Source organism: Bos javanicus, chromosome 13, assembly GCF_032452875.1.
Source record: "Bos javanicus breed banteng chromosome 13, ARS-OSU_banteng_1.0, whole genome shotgun sequence".
NCBI classification, from domain to species: Eukaryota; Metazoa; Chordata; class Mammalia; order Artiodactyla; family Bovidae; genus Bos; species Bos javanicus.
Window position 1 is genome coordinate 74,176,339 of NC_083880.1, and position 27,545 is coordinate 74,203,883.

Sequence of the window (27,545 nt, forward strand, 5' to 3'; positions counted from 1 at the left end):
TGCATAAAAGCCTCGTTTACAAATAGCCAAGACGTGCACAATGCACGTGCCCATCAACAGATGACTGGCTTAAGAAATGTGGTATGAAAATAAGACTGGATTCACAGACACAGATAACAAATTTACGGTTACCAAAGGGGAAAGGAAGGAGGAGTGATAATCTGGGGAAATGACAAGCACGGAGCCTGGCAAATGGCTGATGCTCACTAAATGTGAGCTTGGTCCTCTTTAGCTAGATTTGGAAGTCCCCTATCCCAACAGTGACAGGGAAGGGGGTTCTAAGGACAAGTTGACAACTGAGCCTCATGCTCCTTCTTTTCTCCTTCTGAGAATTCAGGGAAATAACATGCCTCAAAGTTTGACCTGGCCCAAGAAGTGAAGGACAAAAGTTTTCTTGTTGAGGTGTCTCTCATCCAGTTTTTCATATACACTGGCACGGCCATAAGAGGTAGATGTCAGTGTAAGGGGTTGGCTCCTTCTACTTGGTAGGGCTGAGTCTGAGGAGAGGTGATGGGGAGCTGCCCACCCATCTGCATAAAATGAGAAAGACCACCGTTTCCATGGAACCTATGGGTTAAGGTTCTTAGTTGCAAACAACACAATGCACTCCAGTTAGTTTAATTAAAATATGAATTTATTTAAAGATAAGGCCAGACTCTTTGAAGCCACAGACCTTCAAATCAATATGAGGAGGAGGTTTCGTTCATGAAAAGACCTCTCCCACCACTGAGCTGAAAACTCGATGATGGAAATTCTACTTTCGCCAGTAGAGGGAGAGCAGTGATGGTGGGGTGGAGGATGAAGGTAAGGATGCCGTGAGGAGGAAGATTAGGACAAGAATCCAGATTTAAATCTCAGACTCTACAGATGCTCCAGTCATGGGGAACTTCATTCCTTCCTTCCTCCAATATTTCTGGACCTTCTCCTTTGTGCCAGAAATTGTGGGAAGTGTGAGGGACAAAGGGAAGATTTGCTTTCATGGTGCTTAGAGCAAACTGGATGAGATAGGGCTAAAGTAAGTGGACCTGTGGAGGAAGGAAAGAGACAGATTTCTGCTGAGGGGGGGAGGGTTGAGAAGAAATAAAAGGAGGCTGAAATTTTTCAGAAGCAGATAGAGGCCAGCCTTGGGTGGGTCCTCCTCATACTTCAGCATCTCAGGGGAGCACAGTTCACAGGTTCTCTGTAAAAAGAAAGGAACTTGCTGAATGACATCTCTGAAGGCCCAGACCTGGACACTGTCCACCCTGACAGGTCCTAGACCATCCCAGAAACGTGCAACCACAGTCCTCCCAGGACCAGGATAACCAACAATAAACAAGGGAGTTTTCCAGGCTGAGGTGGGGCACTGAGGAGCACTCCAGACTTGCTCTGCAGAGTGACTGACTCAGTGTTCCCATCTGAAAAATGGGAGCATGTGAGTAGGCTCAGATTATGATGACAGGGCTTCTAGGGGGTGGCCTTTCACCAAGCTGGTCCATGGAGGACACGCTCAATCCACGGATACTGCTGCCACTTCTCTTGGGAAGCAGCGAGGAAAAAAATCACTTTTTTGGAAAGGTGTGTGGCCTTCTGAGCGCCACCACTTTCCCTAGCCCTTCCCCTCTCCCTCTGCCCTGCCCCCTGTCTTACCCCAGGGCCCAATAGCACCACCACAGGTCCTCATGCAGTCCTCTGCGCTCCTGAAATTGTTGCTCTTAGCTTTGCAGCCACCATATACAAAGGTCTCGCAGAACCCAGCCTTGGCATTGTAGAAGTATCTGATCATTTTGGCCTTGCAGGGACCCGTATATGGAGGCTCTAGGCAGAAGTCAGGCCGCTGGGCTGCAGGGATGGGAGGATCCCGGTTAAAGAGGGAAGGTCATCACAGCTCAGTCTACAAGATGAACAACTAAAACCACCAGTTTGTGATAGAGAGTGATGGGGGGCGGGCAGAAGTGTGAAACGTGAAAAGGCCTTTTGACACCCTGCTTTCCAGGACATTATTATTAATGTTGTTAGGTGTGACAATGACAGGGCAATATTATAAATAATTACATGCCATTGATGAATGTTTATGCATTAATTAGCATGATGCTACTGATGAGTTTCAAAAGTAACACAAAAGAGGGACACATATAAAAATACTCTCCATGTATAGAAATTACTGGAGCTGGACAATGGATCCACGGCTTTTATAATACTATGTTTTCTACATATGTGTGTGGTTGAAACTTCCACCGTTAAAAAAGAAAGCATCACTGAGCCCAGTCTCATTCTGCTCACCTCAGGGCCAGCCAATAATCCGGAGAAGAGTTGCTGGAACTAGGAATAACATTTTTAATTGGAAATTGGGCCCACGGAGATGATAGCATGCTACTATCTCAAGAAAACCATCTTCCCACAGTATAAATTCCTGTTCCTTTTATACAAAAGAACGGGAGGGCGAAGAGCCCACTGTGGCTACGACAGTGGCAATGGCTGAACTGGACCACCAAGGGTTGCTCATTTACAGTTATCCCTTGATGAAGGTGCCCACCTGGATGCCAGCCAATGGTTGATAGGCCTGCGTGACCCGTCACTATTACAAAAGTGTAAGGAAATCATGCCGTAAATGGAGAAAGGCATGGTAGAAAACATACCGGTGTTTACTTTGGTTACCTCATGGAGACTGGAATAATAGAATATTGAGGAAATATTGATACTGTGACTTATAAAAGAAATATTAACTTGGTCTGCATCCCATTCCTGGCACAGAGCTCCTAAAACATTGGAATTTCCTAAGAGATGAGAGCAAAGGGGAGTCTTTTATCATGTGAGGGAGATGAGTTTTGTAAAGCCTCAACCAAAGCCAAGAATGGGGATAAGTTGTCAGGTGAAACAACTGCCGGAGCTGGGTGTGGGAATTTTCATTCCTACTTTCCCTTCTTTCATTGTATCCACATCTCAGGAAGGGGAGAGGGATTGGAGGTTGAATCAATCACAAATGACTAAAGATTTAATGAATCATGATTTGTGATGAAGCCTCCCCAGATATCTTAACATAGCAAGTCATTCAGGTTATTCAAGAGAACTGGAATCAACCCAGGGAACAACACAGGTATATTCTCCATCATGGCTCACTGGACCCCTGCAGCTGCCTGCCCAGGGGCCCCTTGTCCCTGCTTTTCGCCCCCTAGAGGCCATGCTCCACACTGCAGCCACAAGGACCCTGTTAAAACTCCAGTCATATCTCCTTGCTCCCATGACCAGTCCCTCAGTGGTTTCCCAGCTCTCTCAGAGTCAAATTCTTATCCTTATAAAGTCCTAGAAGGTTCCTCATGACCTGCCCCCATGGCCTCTCTGCTTCATCCCCTTCCACTCCCCTCCCCTCACCCACTCAGCTTCACACACCCTGGTCTTGGCTGCTGCTCAAACACCAGGCTCCTTTTTGGCAGCTTCTGCTTAATGTCTCCTCATCACATGGGTTTCCCTGATCCTCTACAGCCTCCTGAATCCCCATAACTCTCCTTTCTCACAACACTCATCATGACCTGGCACAGGATTTCCCCCCGTCTTTATTGTCTGTATCCTTCTTAGAAGGCATAATATTTTACTATCTTTTGTTTACAGCTGTTTTCCTATATCAAGAAATACGCTTTTTAGGGACAAAAAGCATAAGTATTTGATGAATATTTATCAAGGGAATAAATCTCCCATTTCATCCTCATGCCAAGTGTACAGTCATTGAAAAGGTTTCACCCACACTTCAAGTGTTGATAACAATTTCTGTGGTCACTTACACGTGTGATCAACTAGCTCTAAATTTAGAGGTTCCACGACCCACCTCCCACGTTCAATAACTTATTAGAGTCATTCATGGAACTCTAAAAAACCCTTTACTTACTGTCCTCAGTTGTTATAAAGCATAAAACTCCAGGGACAGACAAATGGAGAAGAAATATCGGTCAAATGGGGATTTGGGGGTGCTGATCCTCCAGACCCTCTTAAGACTTTCCCCCTTCACAATCCCTTGATGTTTGCACCTCCCCCGAGGCTCTCTGAACCCAGTGTGTATGAGTTTTGATTAAGGATTGGAGGTAGGTAATTTGATAGAATCATTGGCCATTGTTGACTGAACACAGTACTTCTCCTCTCCCCAGAGGGACAGGGTTGATAGTTCTAACCCTTTAATCACCTGACAGCACGTTCTAGAATCCAGTCCCGTCCAGACACTATCTAAGGTCCCATCCTTCACTCATCTCATGACTTACAAAAATACAGTGAATTCCTAGCGTTTCAGGAGGCCTGGGGCATGAATCGAGACGAGGATCAAATATGGATTTTGTATGATGCTATGTGAGGTGCACGGGCAAGGCAGTGACCAGGAATAGAGAGTCTCAGAGATGAGGTCCCTGATCTGGTAGAGTCAGGTGGAATGCTTTTTTCCCCCAAAACTTAACACCCAATGATATCTATTGAGAGTCAAAAAATGTCCCTAGAATGAGAACTGCCCAATTTATAAGAAGAAATCCAGAGAGGGTTGACAACACTCACCCCACCCCTACTCTCCTGTGCCTTCTATGGACTCCCTTGCTCCCCACCCCAACTTTTAGAGGGGAGGTGAGCCAAGACTTACCTTTGGCCTGGTTGCTGGTGTCACACCCTGGAGTGCTGGCCGCCAGGGTGCCCAGGAGGACCAGAAGGGCTACGGAGAGGCAGAGCCGGCTCATCTTCATGGCCTTGCAAGGAGGGCTCCTGGGGAAAGCTGGGGGTTGACTGTGCTTTTCATACCTCAGGTGAAGGGTGGGAGCAGGAGATAAGGAGGGGAGTGAGGACAGGGAAGATCTGGGGTCAGGCTGGAACAGTCTGTAATCTCCTTACAGAACCAGACTTCCTGTTTCCGCCTGCTAGGGCCAAATGCCCAGTAACAGCGTTTCTCAGACTTGACTCTGCCTGTGGGTCTGGTGGAAAGACAGATTGTCATTCCACAGGTGGAATCTTGTCCAATATGGTCACTCAGGAAGCATCCCAGCACCTAGGGCAAGGCATGGCCTGTGATGGATGGTCTGTGAGTGGATGAGAGTGAATCAAAAGATGGATAAGTGAACAGCAGTATGTTAGTTGAAGTCCTCCTTTTCAGTCTCCTGCAGATTCATCACCTCTGGGCATCGGTGCCCCCACCATCACTTGACTCAGACTACAGAGACACCTTTCTGAGACTATTGAGGCAGCATCTCAGCTGCCTGGATGTATACTGCTTACCTGGCCCTCTTCCAGGCAGAGGCTGAGCTAGAGGAAGAGCTTCTGTATCTGTGGCACAAAGCCTGTTGTGGGAAGGAAAGGGAGTAAGGGGAGGGGGCAAAGGGGAAGAAGGGAGCTGAACATGTCTCCACAGCCTGGCCACCTGCTGGCCCTCACCTGGCTTCACACACAGGAGGGCTGTCTGCCAGAGTGGACCTCAGGGGACCTTGGAAGATCCCCTTAACCACCCCCTTCCTCCTGCTCTCTCCCCAGGGGTTTTGGGACCAAAGCACCTCAGTTTGAGTCCCGGCTCTGCTTTTCTAACTTTGTACTTGAGGATGTAAATCTCCTAGAGCCCCGTGTCTTTACGTGTGAGGTGAGATCAGCGCTGACCACATCAGAGGGTTGCTGTGGAAGCAATGGAGGCAACAGACATATATATTCCTTCTCCCTGAGAAGTCAAAGCCCTGTGTAGTAATAGCAATAATAATAATGAGTAATTGTGACAGTTAACACCTAGCTCCTTCTAGATACAGGCATTATCCTTAAGCCTTTGCTGCATATTAACTTACCTAATCCTCACAGTAGTCTTAAAACAGGGGGTGAAGAGCTGTTGCTATTGCTTCATGTTGCAGATGAAGAAATTGAAGGCAACAAGCAGTTAAGAAATTTGCTTAAAATCATACATGGTAGAGACAGGTAGAGACATTTGATCCCAGGAATCTGACTTCAAGTCTGTGCCCCATGCACTCTGTTGCTTTGTAAGATGTAAAATTCAGGCCACATGGGAGGGGTGAGACCCACAATGTCTTCACTCATTCTCATCTAGTCACTCCCAGTTAGAGCTATGGTGCACCAAGCCACCATTACACAGTGACCTACCCAGACACAGACAAGCATCTTTGCACTAACACACACACACTCACTCACACAAACACACACACACACACTCTGTGCTTCGCTCCAGGGTCAAGGAGAAGGGAGCTGGGCTCAGCGTCCAGAAGCCCCAGGAGCAAGTCCAGCCAAATGTCAAGCAGGCACAGAGCTGGGTGATGAGCTGAGAGGACACGGGGGGCTGCCGTCCTTCACAGACACCCTTTCCCTGGAGAAGGGCAGGAGCTGTCAATACTGAGCTTCCCCAGGACAGAAGGGCATCAATAGCCAGTAACTCACTAAACAAGCCACTGTGAGTGGAGGGTCAACTCTCCTGAGACATTTCACATGCATGATTTCATTTAGCCTCATGTCAATCCTACAACATCTGAGATTCTCATCCTATTTTGTCAAGGAGAAAGCCGAGCCTCAGGAGGTGAAGTCACTTGCTCAGGACACATGAACAACAGATGGTACAACGAGGACTCTAGTTTAGAAAGCCTTCTGACTCTGCCCCTCTTCCTGCCTCAGTCTGTCCATCTGAGACCAGGGAGCAATAGAAAGCCTACCTCCCACCCTAACAACAGAAAATCTTCTTTCTTCCTTGCTTATCTGTCTTCTATCTGTCTACCTCTGGCTATCTCTCCCAGTGTCCTCCTCTCTTCTGGCTATCCTCCATCTGGTCCAGGCTGGAGGCCTCTTGACCCAGAAGCTGCCCCTAATGAGGTATCTGTCCTCCCAAGGCCTCAGGCATCCTTGGAGAAATTACATGGCAGAAACATCACAGGGTGTGGGGGAACCTCCTTGTTTACACAAGAGCCCTGGCCCCACAGCTTGAACTTCCTGCTCCCCCCTCCAATTCTAACTCCTGAGAGGAGTGAGGCTGCCTTTAGCTTGCCTTTAGCACCTGCCTTTAGCCTCCCTGAGAAACAGATCCATCAGAGTTGAGTAATGTAGGTGTGGAGATGTTGGTATAATGAGGGACTTGGTGCTGGAAGAAGATCTGAGGAAGGCTTCTGAATAATTAAAAGCTAGCATTTCATTGGAGGTAACTCTCAGGCAGCCTCAGTTTTGATACCTCCTCTTATAGGGAGTTCACTGTCACGTGGGCAGCAGGTGCCAGGTGACAGCATTCATCATGAGAACAATCCTTTGTCGCATTCAACCAGTAAAAACCCCTCCCTTCCCTCTGACCCACCTTGTCCTTTCTGTCCTGACTCTAATTTCAGGAAACCAACTGACCCATTCTACTGTTTTTGTCCTAAAACAGCCCTAACAGACTTGGAGATGGCAATCAAGGTAATTTCCCTCTTTCCCACAACGGTCTTTTAGGGGGACTTCCCCGGTGGTCCAGGGGTTAGGACTCCATGCTTCCATTGCAGGGGTCATAGTTTCAGCCCTTGGTTGGGGAACTAAGATCCCACATGCCATGTGGTGTGGCAAAAAAAAAAAAAATATATCTTTTAGATTTTTGTGCAATATTGCTGAGTCCCCTCTATCAGCTTCAGAATATTAGTCCTCAAAGTCTGGGGAATCCCTCTTCCCCAGTTCTGACAATTTATGCAGAGGCTGACAGGATGTCCCATGGGGCCCTCAGGATGCCCCATTACTGAGTAGGGGGAGAGAGGTTAGTGGAAAAAGGGAAGGCTTGTCAGTAGGATCAGAGGTCCCAATTCACCCTCTGAATTGCTTCCCCCATTTGGGCAAGAGTGAGGCAACCCACTCCAATGTTCTTGCCTGGAGAATCCCATGGACAGAGGAGCCTGGCAGGCTACAGTACATGGGGTCACAAAAAGAGTCAGACATGACTGACTTACTTAGTACACACAAGGAAATCAGATACTGTGGGAATATGAACGAATGAATGAAGATGACAGAGAGGAAGGGGCAGGAGTAGATGGTGAGCATGGGTCCATGGCTCAGGGAAGTATTTCCCAGGATGCATCACTCTTCTAGGGGATTATAAGGCCCCCTGGTTGCCAGGGATTATGGGACAACTTTTTAAGACCCCACTGGGTACCATTTACAGTGAGTATCAGGACACCTGGCTGAACTTGGGAGCACGGGGATGAGTGAGCAAAGGGCAAGAACACCACCACTGGGTCCTCCTGCTGCTTCCGCCCTGTGTCCCTGGCACCTGCCTGGCAAGCTGGACAGCTGATGGCAAGAGCTACTTAGGCAGCCTGGCTGAGTGGCATCAGCAAGTAGAGGACATCAGGCAAACAACAGGAGAGCGTGAGAACTGCTGGGATGAGAGTGCAGAGAAAAGGAGGAAATAAGCGAAAGCAAATTCAAGATAGTGACTGCGGAGAGCAATGCAAATCTCGAGTGCGATCACAGGAAGGTAATGGTTCAACCCTCTTGTCCTGTGACTGACCGCAAGATGGGAGGTGTGGGCGTGGGGGAGCAGCGGGAAGAACTCTCCAGGCCTGCGGAGCAGGAATTGCCATGGAAGGAGGACAGGAGGCCAGAGGGCGAGATGGCGGCCAAGGGGCTTCCGTACCAGGTCCTCAGCCATGGACTGGGCCCCGATGTTGAGGGAGAGGCTGCTCAGCTGAGGCGGGTTCTGAAATTCACGATAGAAGGTCCCCAAGGAAGGATGTCGTCTTTAGAAAAAGCTGGTTTAAAGTCGATCATGACGAAGTCGTCCTGGGTATGGCCGCTGCTGCCCTCGCTGGAGCCATCAGAGTGCAGGCCGCCCTGGAGAGATGTAGTCTCTGGGGAATCTGGCAGATTCTCCATGGGATCCGCATCCTCCACCTCCAGGTTCTTGGGAGCAAACATGGCAAACGGTATGTCCAAACTGGTCAGGGTCACCTGGTTGATGGGCTTGTTGACAAAAGCCTCCACTTTCCAAAGATCGTCTCCAAGACATCGTTGGGGGAGGCCCGTCCTTTGCTGCTGTTTGATACAGTTTTAGGGTCCTCACTGCTGGATGGTGTGGCGGTGCCATCCAGCAGAGGAGTGTCTGGCACAGCCACAGATCCAGGGTGCCCATGCCACGAGATGTTGGGGTCCCCCTGCCGAGATGGAAATATTACCTCCTATACTGCAGTCCTATACTTCCTTGGTGGCTCAGACGGTAAAGCATCTGCCTACAATGCACGAGACCTGGGTTCAATCCCCGTGTCGGGAAGATTTCCTGGAGAAGGAAATGGCAATCCATGCCAGTATTCTTGCTTGGAAAATCCCATGAACGGAGGAGCGTGGTAGGCTACAGTCCATGGGGTCGCAAAGAGTCAGACACGACTGAGGGACTTCACTCACTCTGGGTACCCATTTAAAGGACGTCCCAGCTTGCCCAAATGGGGCCAGTTTAATAGTGTTTTCGTGTTACTGCCTTGGGGATGATGTGAGCTTGAGCAACATTTATACGAGAAAACTTAAATTCCCATTACAGATGAGACAATTGAGGCCTAGAGACTTCAAACAGCAGTTTTGTTTTGTTTTTTAAAAAGAAACAAGAGACCTTTAGAGAGCTGGTTCTGTCCTCACTACTTTGAAGTCTTGGGGAGACTTCTCAATGTCTCTGAGTTTCACTCTCTTTACGTAATAAATGAGAATGCTTATACCTGTCAGTGTCTCCAACCACAGATCACCCAAAATGCTCCTGTGCTAGTTGAACGAATTGTACTCGTTACACCCCCTGGGAAACCACATGACTTCTCTTTATGAGGATTTTAGGAAGAACTGACAAGATGTGGGCTTGTGTTAGGTTATTTTGGGGAGGGTTTCAGGAAGCTGGCTTTGCTCTGGATGTTGGTGAGAAGTGGGACTATTCTCTGACTGGATATCTTAACTCTCAGAAAGGAAGACTAGATAGAGGTTAGAGCTCAATGGGTCTAAGTAGCTGTCATTTAAGATAGGAAGTAGTTGTCATTCAAGATAGGAAGGTGCTCAGTCATACTGGTGCTTTGTGTAATTTAGCTACTTTTGTCTGTGCTCAAACATGATTACTGAGTGGCTTATTTTGGTCTTAATCCATCTGGCACTTGTGGTAAAGAACCCATCTGCCAATGCAGGAGACATAAGAGATGTAGGTTCCATCCCTGGCTCGGGAAGATTCCCTGGAAGAGGGCATGGCCCCTCACTCCAGTATTCTTGCCTGGAGAATCCCCATGGACAGAGGAGTCTGGGGTCACAAAGAATTGGACATGACTGAAGCAACTTAGCAGGCATCATGGACACAGAAAGGCCTTATCTTATGTTGAAGTTTTGTGAAATGTTTATGTTCAACAGGAGAGCATAAGGCCCACTGGGGTGCCCGGTCAGGTCTTAAAACTCAGAGGTTGTTTTTCTCTATCTCTATCAATCTCATAAAATTGTGGTGAGGATTGAAAAGATATTATCTGTGTTAAATGCTTTGTATAGGTTTTGACAAGAGTAACCTTTTAATGAATGTCAGATCTGATAAGAGTAATACTGTTAAAATCTGTTGCTTAGTTATTGTGAATAATTATTAATTTATGCTGCTGCTGCTGCTAAGTCACTTCTGTCATGTCCGACTCTGTGCAACCCCATAGACGGCAGCCCACCAGGCTCCCCTGTCCCTGGGATTCTCCAGGCAAGAACACTGGAGCGGGTTGCCGTTTCCTTCTCCAATGCATGAACGTGAAAAGTGAAAGTGAAGCCGCTCAGTCGTCTCCAACTGTTCACGACCCCATGGACTGCAGCCTACCAGGCTCCTCCGTCCATGGGATTTGCCAGGCAAGAGTGCTGGATTGGGGTGCCATTGTCTTCTCCTAATTATTAATTTATAACTGTTAATAAAAAATGATTTGGTATTAAGGAGAAAAGATTGGCTTCGTAACTCACTATGTTGCTCTGTGATCTTGGGGCAGTCACTTCACCTCTCTGAATCACAGATTCTTTCTTTGTGAACAAGGATGCTGGTGTCTGTTTTAAGCAATCCCCAGGTTTGGGTACTTTAAAAAAATAATTTATTTATTTTAATTGGAGTCTAATTACTTTACAATATTGTGGTGATTTTTGAGAACCATGTTGATTACGCTGCTAAAGTTCCTTGAACACCAGGGACTAAAGCAAAATGTCTAGAAGCACACAGAGTTTTAGTTTCCTCTGCTCCTGACTGCTCTTTAAATTCTCTGTCGACTGTCATAAAGAAAGGAAAAAATAGCATTGATTGTTGTAGTGTCATCTTCTGGAAGTTTATGGTCAGAAAGTTCCCCCAGTGTCAGAGTGGAGTCAGAGTCTCTCTTTCAAATAGATCTCTTTCTTCCTCAGAGGTAACCAAAAGCCCTCTTGCTTCAGTGAGTGATATCACCCAGGTCCAGCCCTTTTCCCACCCTTACCTTTATCTGACCCTCTGATCAAAGGAGTCAAGTGTTAACTGTCACAATTACTCATTTTTTTTTTTAATGGAGTCTTACCATGTTTTTTTTTTTTCATAGTAACTTTATATTTTTTTAATTTATTTAATCATTGCCTTAGATTTTATGGTTGGTTTCTGCTGTACAATAGCAGGGAGCCCAGCCTGGCACTCATTATTATTATTATTACAAAAGACTTTGACTTTACAGAGAAGGAATATATGTCTCTGGCTTCCATTGCTCTCAAGGCAACCCTGTGATATGAGCCGCAGGATCGCGTATAACACGTGAAGACAAAAGAAATTTCTGGCCCCAGGTCACAAAGTTATGCAAAGGCAGAGCTGGGACTCAAAATGAAATCCTCTGATCCCAAAGCCACTGGTGGGGAGACCAGAGTTGGGGGGAAGTTGCAGGCAATCTTCCAAAGTCCCCCATGGTACACTCAGGTAGGCAAGCTCTCCTGCTGGTGAAACAAAGTGAGGGGCAGGGGGTGGTCATACTGCGGAGGCATGTCCTGCTCCTCTTATTCTCCTCTCCCCAGAAAAGCAGAGCCTGTGCCCAAGATAGACACGCTCTTCCCCACGACTCACCATCTGCCTGGACCACTGCCAGCTAAAGAGCTGGTGTCTGTCCAGTAGAGATGCTGCCACAATGGTTGCAGAAACCTTACCTGTGTCACACCTTCTAAAGTAGGTGGGGTTGAGGTGTGGGGGTGAAGGGCATTGATGCCCAGGTGTGAAGAGTCCTGCAGGAGGCTGCAAAGGAGGACCTGAGTTCACACACAGCTGTGCGCTTACCTGCCCGTTGGTCTGCTCTTCTCTGTTCACTGACGATCCATCACACGCCATGCACTGCTCTAGGTGCTGGGATGCTCTGTCAGTGACAAAGTGAGCAAAATTTGCACCTGTGGAATCACAATCTGTTTTCACAAGACCCACAAGTGAGGTCGAGTTCAGAAATGCTGATACTGGGGCATTTGGCCCCAAGAGGCAGCAGCAGGGGTTCTGGCCATGTGGGGAGATTACACGTTGTACGAGCCTGACCTCAGCTCCTCTGCTTCCCCACTCGCCTCCTTGTCACCTGTATCCACTCCTCAGCTCAGGTTAGAGAAGCTCCATCAACCCCCAGCTTCCCTCAGATGTCTTCCTGCGAGGCCACAAAGTTGAGCCAGCTCTGTCTCTTTGCAGTGCTTCTAGTCCTTGGGGACAACCCAGGGGGTGAAACCAGAAACCAGGCCCAGGGTAAGTCCATGCTCACCTTTCCTCTCTAGGCTGGGGGTGGGAGTGATGAGGGGAGTCCGTGGAAGGGGCTGGGGAGCAGGGCTGACATGAGTGCAGCCAACCCTCTCTGAATTTCTTCTGGGACACTAACAAATGGACATGTTATTACATGTTCAGCTTTTAAACAAAAGTACCCCACCTCACCGAGCCAGATCAGAGACCCCACTTCTGAGACTCTTTTCCTGGTCACTATCTTTTTCCTAAACCTCAGTGTCGTATAATAACAAGATCCACCTTTATTTATTTGGATCCTGGTTAGTGCTTCAGCCTCCTGAAACTCTTGGGATTTACTGTTTTTCTGTAAGTCATGATATGAGTCAAGGATGGGATCCTAGACAATGTCTGGATGGGACTGGATCCCAGCAGACACCATCAAATGATTAGAGGGTTAGAACTACCAACCTCCATTGCCTATGGGCAGAGGTGAGGGTACTGAAATTGAGTTCAATCACCAATGGCCAATGATTCAATTAACTTGCCTAGCTCCAACCCTCAGTTAAAAATCCCAAAACATTGGATTCTGAGACCTTCAGGGGAGCTGAACACACAAAGGGATTGTGAGGTGGGGAGAGTCCTGAGAGACCTTGGAACCTCTGCACCCTTGGTTCCCCATTTGTCCTATTCTTCTCCATTTGGCTGTCCCGGGGTAAAAGGCTTTCTTGAGTTCTGTGAATGGTTCTAATAAATTGCTGAACATGGAAGGTGGGTCATGGAATCTATGAATTTATAGTGAGTTGGTCACCCTTATGAGAGACCCTGGAACTTGTGATCAATACCTGAAGTGTGGGCCACCTGCAGGGAGGGAGTCCTCACCCTGTGGCATCTGGGTCACCTCTGTGGATTTAGTGTCAGAAGGGAATTCCCCAAGCTGGTGTGGGGGAATCAGTCGCTGTTGGTAGAGACCCCCCATGTCTGGTGTCAGGGAAAAAACCCAGACTCACTCTTCTTTATCATTTGGGTCTGAGGTGAGATTCGGGGACAGGGGACTACTGTGTTAGGAACAGTGCACTCAGAAACCTTTACCAGTTCTCTGCATTTTCAGAATTCCTGGCAGAATCAGGTAGTTTATTAAATGGGCTATGACAGGATATTGTCTAGTTCTGGTGCTACCACCTACATTCTATGCGTCCTGGGGCAAATTATCTGCAGTTTCCTCAGCTGAATGGTGGGGAACAGATTACATTAGTTTTTTGAAAGGCATTGTATTCAGTCCCTAAGTTGTGTCTGACTCTTTGCAACCCTATGGACCATAGCCTGTCAAGCTCCTCTGTCCATGGGATTCCCAGGCAAGGAGTGGGCTGCCATTTCCTTGTCCATTGACAGGATTGCCAGTCATGAATATAGAGTTTACACAGTCATGGTCCATGATGTCCATTTTCTGCCAAAATGTTTTAGTTTGAAAGACTAAACCGTACCACCTCCCCCAAAAGAAACAAGTGCCAAATAACAATCATTTCTCTGTTATGAAGTTAATCAGAGAGTTGAGTGACAGCTTAGTGTCTTCCTTCCAGAGGCAACTTGCAGGCAGAGCAAGAATGCAGTGCCGGGGTCCAGCCCAAGCAGGATCCAGGGATACCCTCAGAATGAATGGCGTCGGCGAGAGAGATGAAAGTAAAAGGAGAGAGAAAGAGGCTGATATTCCTTGGTTTACACAGAAAACCAATAAAGCCCCTGACACGGGATTTGCTCTGTTCACGGAGGCCTCAGGCGCCCTGTTGATGGGGCGAAGATGCAGAGTGCCTTCTGGAGAGGGTCTTAGAAGCCCGGGCAAAAAAGTGAACTCAGAGAGCCTCTGTGCTCCAGGGGATCAGCCTGAAAAGAGAGAGAGAGAGAGAGAGAGAGAGAGAGAGAGAGAGAGAGAGAGAATGACATGGGGAGACCAAGCATAGGTGGAACAAGATCTGCAGCTTTATTTCCAAAAGGAGCTTTTATACCCTGAGTTACACATTTCCAGAAATGGAAGATGCAGGGTCATACAGAGCCAGCTCAACATTCCATCAGTTTTACCTTTATCGAAACCAGGACATTTTCTGCATACCTTTCCATTTACAAGGGTCTTATGTTATGTACATTATCTTCTGGCCCTGTGGTCTGCTAACATTTTATGACTCTTTCCTGATAAAGGCTGGTCAACCAGAAAACTTGTTTTTTCCCTTAAAGTGTTTTTTCTTTATTTTTCTAATCTGTGTCCCCCTCAGAAAACAAAGTTACATTCTTATGGAGCAAAGGTGCAGTGGGTTACAACAAAGAAAGAACTTATTAACTCAAGGGTCTTATGTTGCTAATGCCAAGGCTACTGCTTGTTTTTCTTACATTCTAACTATATTAACTAATGCACTCCTAGGCGCACATTGGGTAAGGGATAAGGAAACTTGGTAGCAAACTTTGGCTCAACAATGCAGTATTATTTTAATAAAACTTTTTTACCACTCAAAGGTTATGGTTGGGATGTTGTGAACAATCATGTGTGTTAGTTGCAAGAATATGGATAAACCTGCCAAGCAGGCTAGAATGCTAACAGAGGGGTTAGAATGGAAATACTCCTTTCAAGCCCAGGAGACTTATTAATTAGAGCCCTAAGTTGATTTTCTTCAGAGAAAGGTGGTCAGGCATAGCCCCCTGTTAATGTCAGAAGAGTTGGTGAAAAGTACAATATAGTAAACAGTAGACAGACAGATTGGTTTCGGGGTAGATGCTTGAGCAGGTCCATGGAGTCCCTCAAGTCCTGATCTTCCTTGCCTGTCAGATCTCCTCCGCATGGCCTTGTCATGGGAGGGATCTCCCATGCTGGCTCCTGGCATCTCCCCCATTTTTATGTTTTAAGACAGCCAGATGTAATTCAGTCGCGAGCTTCTGAGTGCTCTGTCCAAGAGTTCTACCAATACAAGGAAGAACAATTATGAGAAGCAGAACCAGAGCAGCCAAAGCAGCATAGCTAAAAATAGTAGACAGAATTTTTTTCCTGAAATAAAGTGCGAAAATGTATGAAAAACATCATTTGCTGCTCCTGCGGCAATAAAATCCAATCAGGAATATTCCATGGTCTTTATCTGATTGTAAAGTTTTCCTAAATCTAAACTAACGCTGGAGCTATTCCATACTCCCGAAATGTGGTTTTTAATTCTCTCCCAGTTATAATCTGTCTCGTTTACTTTCAGGGGTGTTACACAAATCACCGGTAATCGGCATGACAAGACAGTGCCAATTTCACTTTTAATTTCTGTAATTCCGTCCCAATATGCATTACCTTCTCCTCCAGGGCATCTACCTCCATTTCTAGTTTCCTATCTATAACTTCCTGTATTGCTAATGATAAAGAGACATTTTTAGACATAGTATCAACATATTGAGCAGTATGCACTTGTTGAGTCAATGATATTGCCGCCACAGTGACAGAGGTAATTGCAGTTATTAAAGCTGATATTCTCAAGAAAAGAAAGCCCACAAACCGTCGCGACCGCATCAAATCTTGTACTTGTTGCAACACAGCAAGACCATAGTTATCATTCCAATAAGTGGTTACAGTCACAGGCACCATAAGATAGGGTGGACATTGCAACACTACAAAGGAGCAAACGTTATGGGTGGATCTATTTGTTGCTCATCTGGGATTTCCTATGCCAGTTGTCTTGGGTACTGTTGGACTCTCCGTGTCAGCAGGGGAGGTAGAGGTAGAGGAGTCCCCTTCCTTTTTTGCGGTCGAAGTAATGAGGGAACCAGGTGCCTGGGGGACTGTGACATGATGAATCAGTCTGTCCGGGATCCAAATCGGAGAATCTGTGTCCTGAGGAAAAATATAAGCATACCCTCCTCCAGGAAACTTCTAGCGGAGGCCCCTTACCCCCATATGGAGGAGGAGGCATGGAGAGACAGGAGTGTCCCATTGGTCCTGGACTCTAGGACTCCAGGGATTGCAGTAACCTCAGGGGTCCGAACAGGAGAAGTGGAGTCCTGTGGAAACACATAAGCATACCCTCTCTCACAAGTTAGCAACACATCTGGCCCTTTTCACTCTCTGCTAAGGAGGTCTTTTCACTTGACCAGGGGCTGAGTCATAGCCCCTTCAGGAATCCAGTGTCTCATCATTGTAGTCTGCCCCTGTGTGTCTATGTTTAAATGATTAATTACAAACAAAGCATGGTGTAGAACATGATGTGGAGAGGAATACTTAAATTTTCTCCATTTTAATTTAGCTATCTGATTTTTTAAAGCCTGGTGTGCCCTTTCCACTCTGGTTTGACCTTGGGGATTATAAGGTATTCTTGTTGAATGTACTTTGGAAAATTGTTGACAAAGTCTCTTAAAAGCAGCGGAAGTATAAGCCGGGGCATTATCTGTTTTTATTTGTTCGGGGAGTCCTATTTGGGAAAAACATCGAAACAAGTGCTGAATTACATTTCTTATTGCTTCCCCTGATCTAGCAGAGGCTATAATAACCTGAGAAAAGGTATCCACGGTAACATGCACAAAGGACAGTTTTCCAAAGGCCGGGATATGAGTTACGTCCATTTGCCAGAGAGCATTAGGCCTAAGGCCTCAGGGATTTACTCCTAATGGTGGAGATGGATTAAATATTGGGCAATTTGGACATAACTTAACTATTTGTCTAGCTGTTTCTTTTAGGGATATGAAATTCATACCTTAAACCAGCTGCATTTTGATGGTGAATTTTGTGAGAATTTTTGGCCTTGTCAATCTTTTTATGTAAGTTTAAAGCAATTACTTTAGTTAATGCATCTGCCAAAGCATTTCCTTCATGTAAAGGGCCAGGCAAGCCAGAATGGGGTCTAATATGTCCCACAAAATATTTTTTATCTCTGTGTTTAATCTCTTTCTGTAAATCAGATAACAAGGAGAAGATAGTAGTTTATTTTCTGGAATATTAGCAGTCTCTATATGAGGAAACAACCCTACAATATATCGGGAGTCAGTCAAAAGATTGAAGGTGTGGTCTCTTAAATGTTGAAAAACCCAAATAACTGCTCGTAACTCAGCCTTCTGGGCAGATGTCTCTTCAGTTACCTGAACATGGGATATTTTATCAATAATTGTGACTGCTTTACCATTAGAGGAATCATCTGTGAAAACTAAAATTGTCCCTTCCAAAGGTTGAATAGAAAATTTCTTTGGAAAAATTACTGGATGTGTTTTCAAAAAAAAAAAAAAAAAAAGCAAAAGGGGGCTTGAGGACAAATGAAAGAAAATTTGACCCCAGAAATCTATCAGGGCAACTTGCCAATCATCACTATTTTGTAAAAGAAATTGCAGTTGATCTTTATTGAATGGAATCACTATATTTGTTACTTTTTTTCCAAAAAGTTTCACACTTTTTTTTACCTTTTATAATTAATTGTGTCACCAAGCTGGGATAAGATAAAACTATTTTTCTAGGGGTCACTGGTAGATGGAGCCATTTCAGTGGGCCTTTTTGCCACAAGTATCCTGTAGGTGTATGTTCTATGGTGAGAATAATTAAATCCCATCCTCTGGTAATATTAATCCCAATTAACTGATCATTTAAAGCCTCATCCACTTTAACAAGAGCCAACTCTGTCTCACTAGTCAACTTTTTCTTAGAACTGGGATTAGGATCGCTTTTTAAGCAATCAAACAAAGGCTTCAAATCTGCAGTAGTCAGTTTTAAATGTTCAGTTCAGTTCAGTTCAGTTGTTCAGTTGTGTCCGACTCTTTGCGATCCCATGAATCACAGCACACCAGGACTCCCTGTCCATCACCAACTCCCGGAGTTCACTCAGATTCACGTCCATAAGTTAGTGATGCCATCCAGCCATCTCATCCTCTGTCATCCCCTTCTCCTCCTGCCCCCAATCCTTCCCAGCATCAGAGTCTTTTCCAATGAGTCAACTCTTCACATGAGGTGGCCAAAGTACTGGAGTTTCAGCTTTAGCATCATTCCTTCCAAATAAATCTCAGGGCTGATCTCCTTCAGAATGGACTGGTTGGATCTTCTTGCAGTCCAAGTGGGCGTATCTAATTAATATCTCCTAATAATTTTTGGAAATCATTTAAAGTTAGTAAACCATCTCTCCGCAGCTGCAAAAGGGGATGACTCACAGTATGGATATTTAATACCCTCCCTAAATGAGAAAAGGAGGACTTACTTGTATCTTATTTGGAGCTATCTTTAAACCCCAGTTTTCCAAAGCCTCAATCAACTCAGACAAAATTTGTTGCAACAAGGCTCTGTCCTTATGAGCTGCCAAAATATCATCTATATAATGTATCAAATATAGATATTTATATTTTCCTCTAACATTTTGTACAGCTTGGTCTACAAATTTCTGACACAAGATGGGGCTATTTTTTATTCACTGAGGCAAAACCTTCCATTGAAACCTTTTATAGGGCCGTTTAAAATTAGCTGAAGGTAGACTCAAGGCAAACCGTTCAGGCTAGAGGTTGAATCAGTCATAAATGTCTAAATATTTAATGCATCATGATTTGTGATGATGCCTTACATAGTAATGCACAGTACTTCAACAGGGCAATCATTCATGTTATCAAGAGAACTGAGATTAACCCCAGGACCAACACAGGTACACACTTCATCTTGACTCACCTGGACCACTGCAGCAGCCTGCCCAGGGTCCTCTGTCTCTGCCTTTTGCTCCCTAGAGGTCACTCTCCACACTGCAGCCACAGGGACCCTGTTAAAACTGAAGTCCTATCCTATTGTTGGGCTTCCCTAATGATCTCAGAGGGTAAAGAATCTGCCTGCAACTAGGGAGACCCAGGTCCAATCCCTGGATTGGGAAGATCTCCTGGAGAAGGGAATGGCAATCCACTCCAGTATTCTTGCCTGGAGAATTCCATGGACAGGAACCTGGTGAGCTACAGTCCATGGGGCCTCAGAGAGTCAGACACGACTGAGTAACACTTTCATCCCATTGTTCCCATGACCAATCCCTCATGATTTCCCAGCTCTCTCAGAGTCAAATTCTGATTCTTAAGAAGTCCTACAAGGTTTCTCACGACCTGCCCCCGTGGCCTCTCTGCCTCATCCCCTTTCCACTCCGCCCCCCCCCCCCGCTCCCCCCACCACTCAGCTCCTGCCACCCCGGTCCTGGCTGCTGCACAAACACACCAGGCTCGTTTTTGTCAGTCTCTGCTCAAGGCCTCCTGATTCCAGAGTGTTTCTTTAACTTCTACAGCCTCCTGTATCCCCATCACTCTCTTTCTACAAAACACTCATCACCACCTGGCATGAGATTTTCCGGCCTTAATTGTCTATTACCCTCTTAGAAAGCATATTATCTTACTAGTTTTCTTTTCTGCTGCTTTCCTACACCAAGAAATATAAGTTTTAGGGGGGAAAACATAAGTATTTGTGAATATTTGTCAAGGGGATGAATTTCCCATTTCATCCTCATGCCAAGTTCATAATCATTGAAGAGACTGGATATAATAAAACTCCTGTTAGTCTATTTGATGATGAGGCTTATTTATATAATTATGAGTCTCTTCTAACATCCTATATCATGATAGGAAGATAAAAATAATAGTCTGACTGGGAGGAAAGAATATGAGCCTTGAGTTTTGACTAATATAGTGCCAGCCTGGAAAAAGCTGTCTAGGCCCCATGAGCAAGTCACAGAAGTCCTTCATTTCCGACTCTGCCTGCAGTTGCCTCTGGAGAAAAGAAGCTCATCTGTCACTCAGCTTTCTGATTGATTTCATAACAGAGAAATGATTATTATTTCACACACAAATTTCTATTTGAATAGGTAGTGAGGAAACGTAGGTAGACAAGTCTTCTGGACTAAAACACTTTGATGGAAAATGGACATCATTGACCATGACTGTGTAAACTCTTCATACTCATGACTGGTAAGTCTTTCAAAAAGCTCACATAACCTGGTCCCCCTATTCAGGTGAGGAAATTGCAGATGACTTGCCCGAGGACACAGAGCATGTGAGTGGCAGGATTGGGTCAGGACAAGACACTCTCCTGGCACAACCCATTGTATAAACTACCTGAATATGCCAGGGATTCTGAAAATGCAGAGAAGTGGTAAGGGGTTCTGAGTGCACTGTCCCTAATACAATAGTCCCCTCTCCAAACCCCAACAGGGACACAAAGAATAAAGAGGAGTGAGTCTAGGTTGTTTCCCTGACTCGAAACATGTGGGGGTCTCTGCAAATAACAACCAGTTCCCCAACACGCCACTGTCTCAGGGAGATGAAATGACGTGCCCAAGAGCACACAGCAGCATAGTGAATTACTTAAGCCCATCTCCTTTCATTAACACCAAGGCATTATCCTATTACACTGTTACAAATGAATAATTTGAGTAAAAATTAAATTTGTTATATATTGCTATCAGATCTGACATTGGTAAAAGTTACTCTGGCAATACCTGTGCAAATAATTTTAAAAGTAACTTTTTCTTCTGATCACAACATGATGAGATTGATAGACAAAGCAAAAAGCAACCTCTGAGTTCCAAGACCTGCCCTGGCACCACAGTGGGCCTAATATTCTTCTGCTCAATATTAACATTAAACAGAATCTCAATATCAGACAAGGTCATTCTGTGTCCATGAAATATCAGGACAAAAATAAGACATTTGGTAATCATGTTTGAACACAGACAAAACAAGCTAAATTACAGGAACAACCAAAATGACCAGACATCCCCCTATCTTCAGTGACTGCTACTTCTGGGAAGGAAATGGCCACCCCGGTCCAGTATTCTTGCCTGAAAAATCCCATGGACAGAGGAGCCTGGTGGGCTACAGTCCATGGGGTTGCAAAGAGTCAGATGTGTCTGAGTGACTGAGTTGAGCAGAGCAGACTTCAACTAGAAACCAGATTGTGTGTAGTGATATCTGGCTAAAAACACTAACAAATACAACCATTATCCTTATTTTATAATAAAGAAAGGAAAGCTCAGAGATGTCGAGAAATTTGCCCAAGTCTACAAGGAAGTAGTGAGTAACAGCACCAGCACAAGCACCATCTGTGTTCTTGTTTCATTACTGTTCTTTCTGTGGTCCCCATGCCTCACTTTCCTCATCTGCAGTAACACAGATAACTCTCTGTTCTCCAAAAGTGTCTCCAACCTACATCCTCCCAGAGGCAGGAGCAAGAAAACATCATCAAAGTCCCTCTACTTGGGAGACCGGGGGCCTGCAGTGCGAGCAAATGAATACAGCAGCTGAGAGCCATCTCCATGCCTCCATTTCCTCCCTTGAAGGATTCTTAGGATGATAAATAGAATAATACAGGCAAAATGCTAACACAGAGCCTGTGACACAAAAAAGGTAGTTGCCCTTTCTTTAACTGAAATAAGAAGCCCCCTCCCCACATGTGACCTCAGGGAATCCGATTCCTTAGAAAAGTGGACAACTGAGTCTGATATTCATTCTCCTTCTTAGAGTCCAGGAGAACAACCTGCCCCTAAATTGGACTGAACTTAGAAGTAAGGAATAAAAGCCTACATACTGAGGTGTCTGTGTCTCAGGTTTTTGTGTAGCTTAGAGTGGCTGTGAAAAGGTAGATGATGCTGTAATGGGTTTGCTTCCTATACCTGGTAGGGCACACTCTGTAGATGGAGAAAAGGGAGGTAGCCACTGCTAAGCAGAGCAGAGAGGACCACCATTTCCATGGACCTTACTGGTTAAGGTTTGTAGTTGCAAACAACAGACTCCACTCCAGTCAGTTTAATTTTGAATATGCATTTATTGAAATATAAGCCACAGAAAAGAAAATTGTAACATCATTGTGCAGTCAAGGAGCTTCTTTATCCCAAACCCTTCTCTCGTGATTGATGCTGAGAACTGGAGGCTGGAAATTCCACCGTGACCACCCACAAGAAGGGCAGTGATGGTGGGGAGGGCGATGACAGTGAGGATGCTGTGAGGATGCGGGTGAAAACAAAAGTCCTGTCATCAAATGGCAGGCTCTGTAGTCACTGTGGGCATGAGGAATGTTCTCCATCCAGCATTCCTTCCTTCCTCAAAGAATTATGAACTGTCTCCTTTGCCGGGGTCCAGCCCCGGCTGATCCAGGGTATTCGAAGGGGAGACGGCGTCGGCAACCTATTCAAATGGTAATTAGAGATATAAAGAGTAATAGAATGAGGATAGCTCAGTAGGAAAATTCAGTGGAGAAAAGAGGCTGAGTAGCTTGGTTTACGCGGAAAATCAATATAACCCGTGACACCAGGTTAGCTCTGACCACGGAGGCCGAAGGCGCCCTCTCGAATAGCGGAAGGTGCTCCACCTTAGACACCTTCTTGAGTGGGTCTTAGAAGCCCAGGCAAATAAATGGTCGCAGAGGATATCCATGCTCCAGATGGAGACTTCAGCCGGAAGTTAAAGGAAAGAATGACATGGGGAGACCAAGCGTTGATGAGCAAGGCCCGTAACTTTATTTTCAACAGGGGTTTTTATACCCTAAGTTACATATAGAGGATAATAGGGGATGCAAAGTCAGCAGTCTTTGATTCTTATCAAAAACCAGGGTTTCTTTCCTGCAAATTTATCGTATACAAATGGTTTAGGTGATTTACATCATCTTCTGGCCAGAAGGCCTATTAACATTTTATGACTCTTGACAAGGACTTATCAACAAAGACTTATTTTCTCTAAGAGTAGTTATTTTAAGGTTTGGCGCCATCTTCCGAAGATAAAATTGCATTCCTATAGGGCGGATGTGTAACGGGTTTACAACAAAGGAAAGAATTTATTACCTTAAGGGTCTAAAGTTACTAACACCAAGGCCACTACTTATTTTTTCTACATACCAACTATTAATTAATACATATTCAAGGATACAATTCAGGGGATGTGAAAACTTGGCAACAATCATTGGCTCATCAATGAAATCCTTTACTAGTTTATTCTGAGAGTTTCTAACTCTCTGAGAGGTTCTAAGCTATTTGAATATCTTAAGCTTCCTGTGCCTCTCGAGGCTGGGAGACTGTAAACAATCGTATGCATAGCTGTAGGAGTCCGGGTAAACTTGTCAGGCGAGTTAGAGAGCCATCTGAGGGGTTTGGATTTAAACACTCCTAATTGCCCAGGAACTTTATTAATTGGAGCTGTAAGTTAACTCTTTGACAGAGAGAGCGAGATGGTGGTGGGGGACAGCCCCCAGTAAAGTCAGAGGTGAGAGCACAAAGCAATAAAGTAGGCAGACTCTGGTTTTTGGGGGAAGATGCTCGAGAATATCCGGGGAGACTCCCGAGGCTCGATCCCGCCTTTGTGTATGCCGAGCCTCCTTCCTCATGACCTTTGTCACGAGCAGAATGTCTCTCGCCAGCTCCCGGCACTCCTTGGTGTCAGGAACTGCGCTAAGTGCTAAGGATAAAGGCAAGGCTGGCTTTCGTGGCGCTGAGAGACAGCTGGATGAGACAGAATTAAGACATGTAGACCCATGGAGGAAAGGAAATAGACAAGTTCTGCTGAGGAGGGTAGGGGAGAGAAGAACTGAGAGGAGACTGTTTCAGAAGCAGCCACAGCCCAGTCCTGCAGGGATCCTCCTCGGACTTCAGAGTTTCAGGGACCACTCTTCGCACATCCTCTTGCTGAGTTCCAGCTCCAGACGTGGACACCGGTCATCTCGACAGATCCAAGATTTTCCGAAAAATGTGGAACCGTAGTCCCCATGATCTGAATGGCCAACGAGAAGGAAATGAGTTTTTCAAGACTTGGGTGGGGGTGGGGGGCTGCCAGGAGCACTGCAGACCTGCCCTGGAGGGTGGCTGAATCAGTGTTGCCATCTGAGAAAGGGGAGCATATGATCAGGCTCAGATGATCATAAAGAGGCATCTAGGGCTGACCTTCTGCCAAGGTCACCCATGAAGGACACGCTCAGGGTTACAGGTTTCACAGAACACTGCAGCGTCTTCTCCTGGGAGGCAACAAGGAGGAAAGAAACTGTGCAGGTGTGAATGGTGTGTGCTTTCCTGAGCTCCACCTCTTTCCCCAGCCTTCCCCTCCCACCCTGACCTGACCCCTGTCTTACCACCAGGACCTGGTATTGATATATATATATATCAGATCAGTCGCTCAGTTGTCCGACTCTTTGCGACCCCATGAACCGCAGCACGCCAGGCCTCCCTGTCCATCACCAACTCCCGGAGTTCACTCAGACTCACGTCCATCGAGTCAGTGATGCCATCCAGCCATCTCATCCTCTGTCGTCCCCTTCTCCTCCTGCCCCCAATCCTTCCCAGCATCAGAGTCTTTTCCAATGAGTCAACTCTTCACATGAGGTGGCCAAAGTACTGGAGTTTCAGCTTTAGCATCATTCCTTCCAAAGACATCCCAGGGCTGATCCTCTTCAGAATGGACTGGTTGGATCTCCTTGCAGTCCAAAGGACTCTCAAGAGTCTTCTCCAACACCACAGTTCAAAAGCATCAATTCTTCAGCGCTCAGCCTTCTTCACAGTCCAACTCTCACATCCATACATGACCACAGGAAAAACCATAGCCTTGACTAGACAAACCTTTGTTGGCAAAGTAATGTCTCTGCTTTTGAATATGCTATCTAGGTTGGTCATAACTTTCCTTCCAAGGAGTAAGCGTCTTTTAATTTCATGGCTGCAGTCACCATCTGTAGTGATTTTGGAGCCCAGAAAAATAAAGTCTGACACTGTTTCCACTGTTTCCCCATCTATTTCCCATGAAGTGGTGGGACCGGATGCCATGATCTTCGTTTTCTGAATGCTGAGCTTTAAGCCAACTTTTTCACTCTCCACTTTCACTTTCATCAAGAGGCTTTTAAGTTCCTCTTCAATTTCTGCCATAAGGGTGGTGTCATCTGCATATCTGAGGTTATTGATATTTCTCCTGGCAATCTTGATTCCAGCTTGTGCTTCTTCCAGTCCAGCGTTTCTCATGATGTACTCTGCATATAAGTTAAATAAACAGGGTGACAATATACAGCCTTGATGAACTCCTTTTCCTATTTGGAACCAGTCTGTTGTTCCATGTCCAGTTTTAACTGTTGCTTCCTGACCTGCATACAGATTTCTCAAGAGGCAGATCAGGTGGTCTGCCTCTTGAGAAATTTGTATGCTCAAATATATATATTTGATATAATTAAAAGATATATATTTGATCCCTCAGTGACTCCTCCTTTCACTGAGAGTCAAATTCTGATCTTAATAAGTCCCACAAGTTTCCTCATGACCTGCCGCCATGGCCTCTCAGCCTCATTGCCTTCCATTCCCCTCCCCTCTGCCCACCCAGCTCCATCCACCCTGGTCCTGGCTGCTGTTCCAACACACACCAGGCACATTACTTCTACAGCCTCTGCTCAAAGCCTCCTATCACAGAAGATTTCCCTGACCCTGGAGAGAAAAAGCACAGCATCCTTTCTCCATGTCCCTCTCTACCTTTAAGAAACTTATGACCTACTATAGGATTTTCCCCCTCTGCTATTGTTTGTCTGTTAGGTCCATACCTAACAGAAGCAGAAGATATTAAGAAAAGATGGCAAGAATACACAGAAGAACTGTACAAAAAGATCTTCACGACCCAGATAATCATGATGGTGTGATCACTGACCTAGAGCCAGACATCATGGAATGTGAAGTCAAGTGGGCCTTAGAAAGCATCACTATGAACAAAGCTAGTGGAGGTGATGGAATTCCAGTTGAGCTATTCCAAATCCTGAAAGATGATGCTGTGAAAGTGCTGCACTCAATATGCCAGCAAATTTGGAAAACTCAGCAGTGGCCACAGGACTAGAAAAGGTCAGTTTTCATTCCAATCCCAAAGAAAGGCAATGCCAGAGAATGCTCAATCTACCACACAATTGCACTCATCTCACACGCTAGTAAAGTAATGCTCAAAATTCTCCAAGCCAGGCTTCAGCAATATGTGAACCATGAACTTCCTGATGTTCAAGCTGGTTTTAGAAAAGGCAGAGGAACCAGAGATCAAATTGCCAACATCCACTGGATCATGGAAAAAGCAAGAGAGTTCCAGAAAAACATCGATTTCTGCTTTATTGACTATGCCAAAGCCTTTGACTGTGTGGATCACAAGAAACTGTGGAAAATTCTTCAAGAGATGGGAATACCAGACCACCTGACCTGCCTCTTGAGAAATCTGTATGCAGGTCAGGAAGCAACAGTTAGAACTGGACATGGAACAACAGACTGGTTCCAAATAGGAAAAGGAGTTCATCAAGGCTGTATATTGTCACCCTGTTTATTTAACTTATATGCAGAGTACATCATGAGAAACGCTGGACTGGAAGAAACACAAACTGGAATCAAGATTGCCAGGAGAAATATCAATAACCTCAGATATGCAGATGACACCACCCTTATGGCAGAAATTGAAGAGGAACTTAAAAGCCTCTTGATGAAAGTGAAAGTGGAGAGTGAAAAAGTTGGCTTAAAGCTCAGCATTCAGAAAACGAAGATCATGGCATCCGGTCCCACCACTTCATGGGAAATAGATGGGGAAACAGTGGAAACAGTGTCAGACTTTATTTTTCTGGGCTCCAAAATCACTACAGATGGTGACTGCAGCCATGAAATTAAAAGACGCTTACTCCTTGGAAGGAAAGTTATGACCAACCTAGATAGCATATTCAAAAGCAGAGACATTACTTTGCCAACAAAGGTTTGTCTAGTCAAGGCTATGGTTTTTCCTGTGGTCATGTATGGATGTGAGAGTTGGACTGTGAAGAAGGCTGAGCGCTGAAGAATTGATGCTTTTGAACTGTGGTGTTGGAGAAGACTCTTGAGAGTCCTTTGGACTGCAAGGAGATCCAACCAGTCCATTCTGAAGAGGATCAGCCCTGGGATGTCTTTGGAGGGAATGATGCTAAAGCTGAAACTCCAGTACTTTGGCCACCTCATGTGAAGAGTTGACTCAT

At 45.6% G+C, this 27,545-nt stretch overlaps 1 protein-coding gene and 1 pseudogene across 1 annotated transcript; both read right to left on the reverse strand.

Annotated features, from left to right (window-relative positions):
• Positions 1 to 616: 616 nt before the first annotated feature.
• Positions 617 to 4,827, reverse strand: LOC133259796 (spleen trypsin inhibitor I). The gene is made up of 3 exons (XM_061437739.1): positions 4,595 to 4,827; positions 1,630 to 1,821; positions 617 to 1,180 (listed from the first exon to the last, which is right to left on the reverse strand). Exons 1-3 carry the CDS (start codon positions 4,692 to 4,694, stop codon positions 1,170 to 1,172), a joined length of 303 nt encoding a protein of 100 aa, XP_061293723.1. The 5' UTR covers positions 4,695 to 4,827; the 3' UTR covers positions 617 to 1,169.
• Positions 4,828 to 8,269: 3,442 nt separating this feature from the next.
• LOC133258797 (autophagy-related protein 13-like) lies at positions 8,270 to 13,592 on the reverse strand (annotated as a pseudogene).
• Positions 13,593 to 27,545: the final 13,953 nt, after the last annotated feature.

Excerpts from the sequence above, each read along its gene's own strand:
- LOC133259796 (XM_061437739.1), bottom strand. The coding sequence starts at position 4,694 with ATGAAGATGAGCCGGCTCTGCCTCTCCGTAGCCCTTCTGGTCCTCCTG. Across the intron at positions 1,822-4,594 it reads CACCAGCAACCAGGCCAAAG|CCCAGCGGCCTGACTTCTGC; the intron begins GTAAGTCTTGGC and ends CCATCCCTGCAG.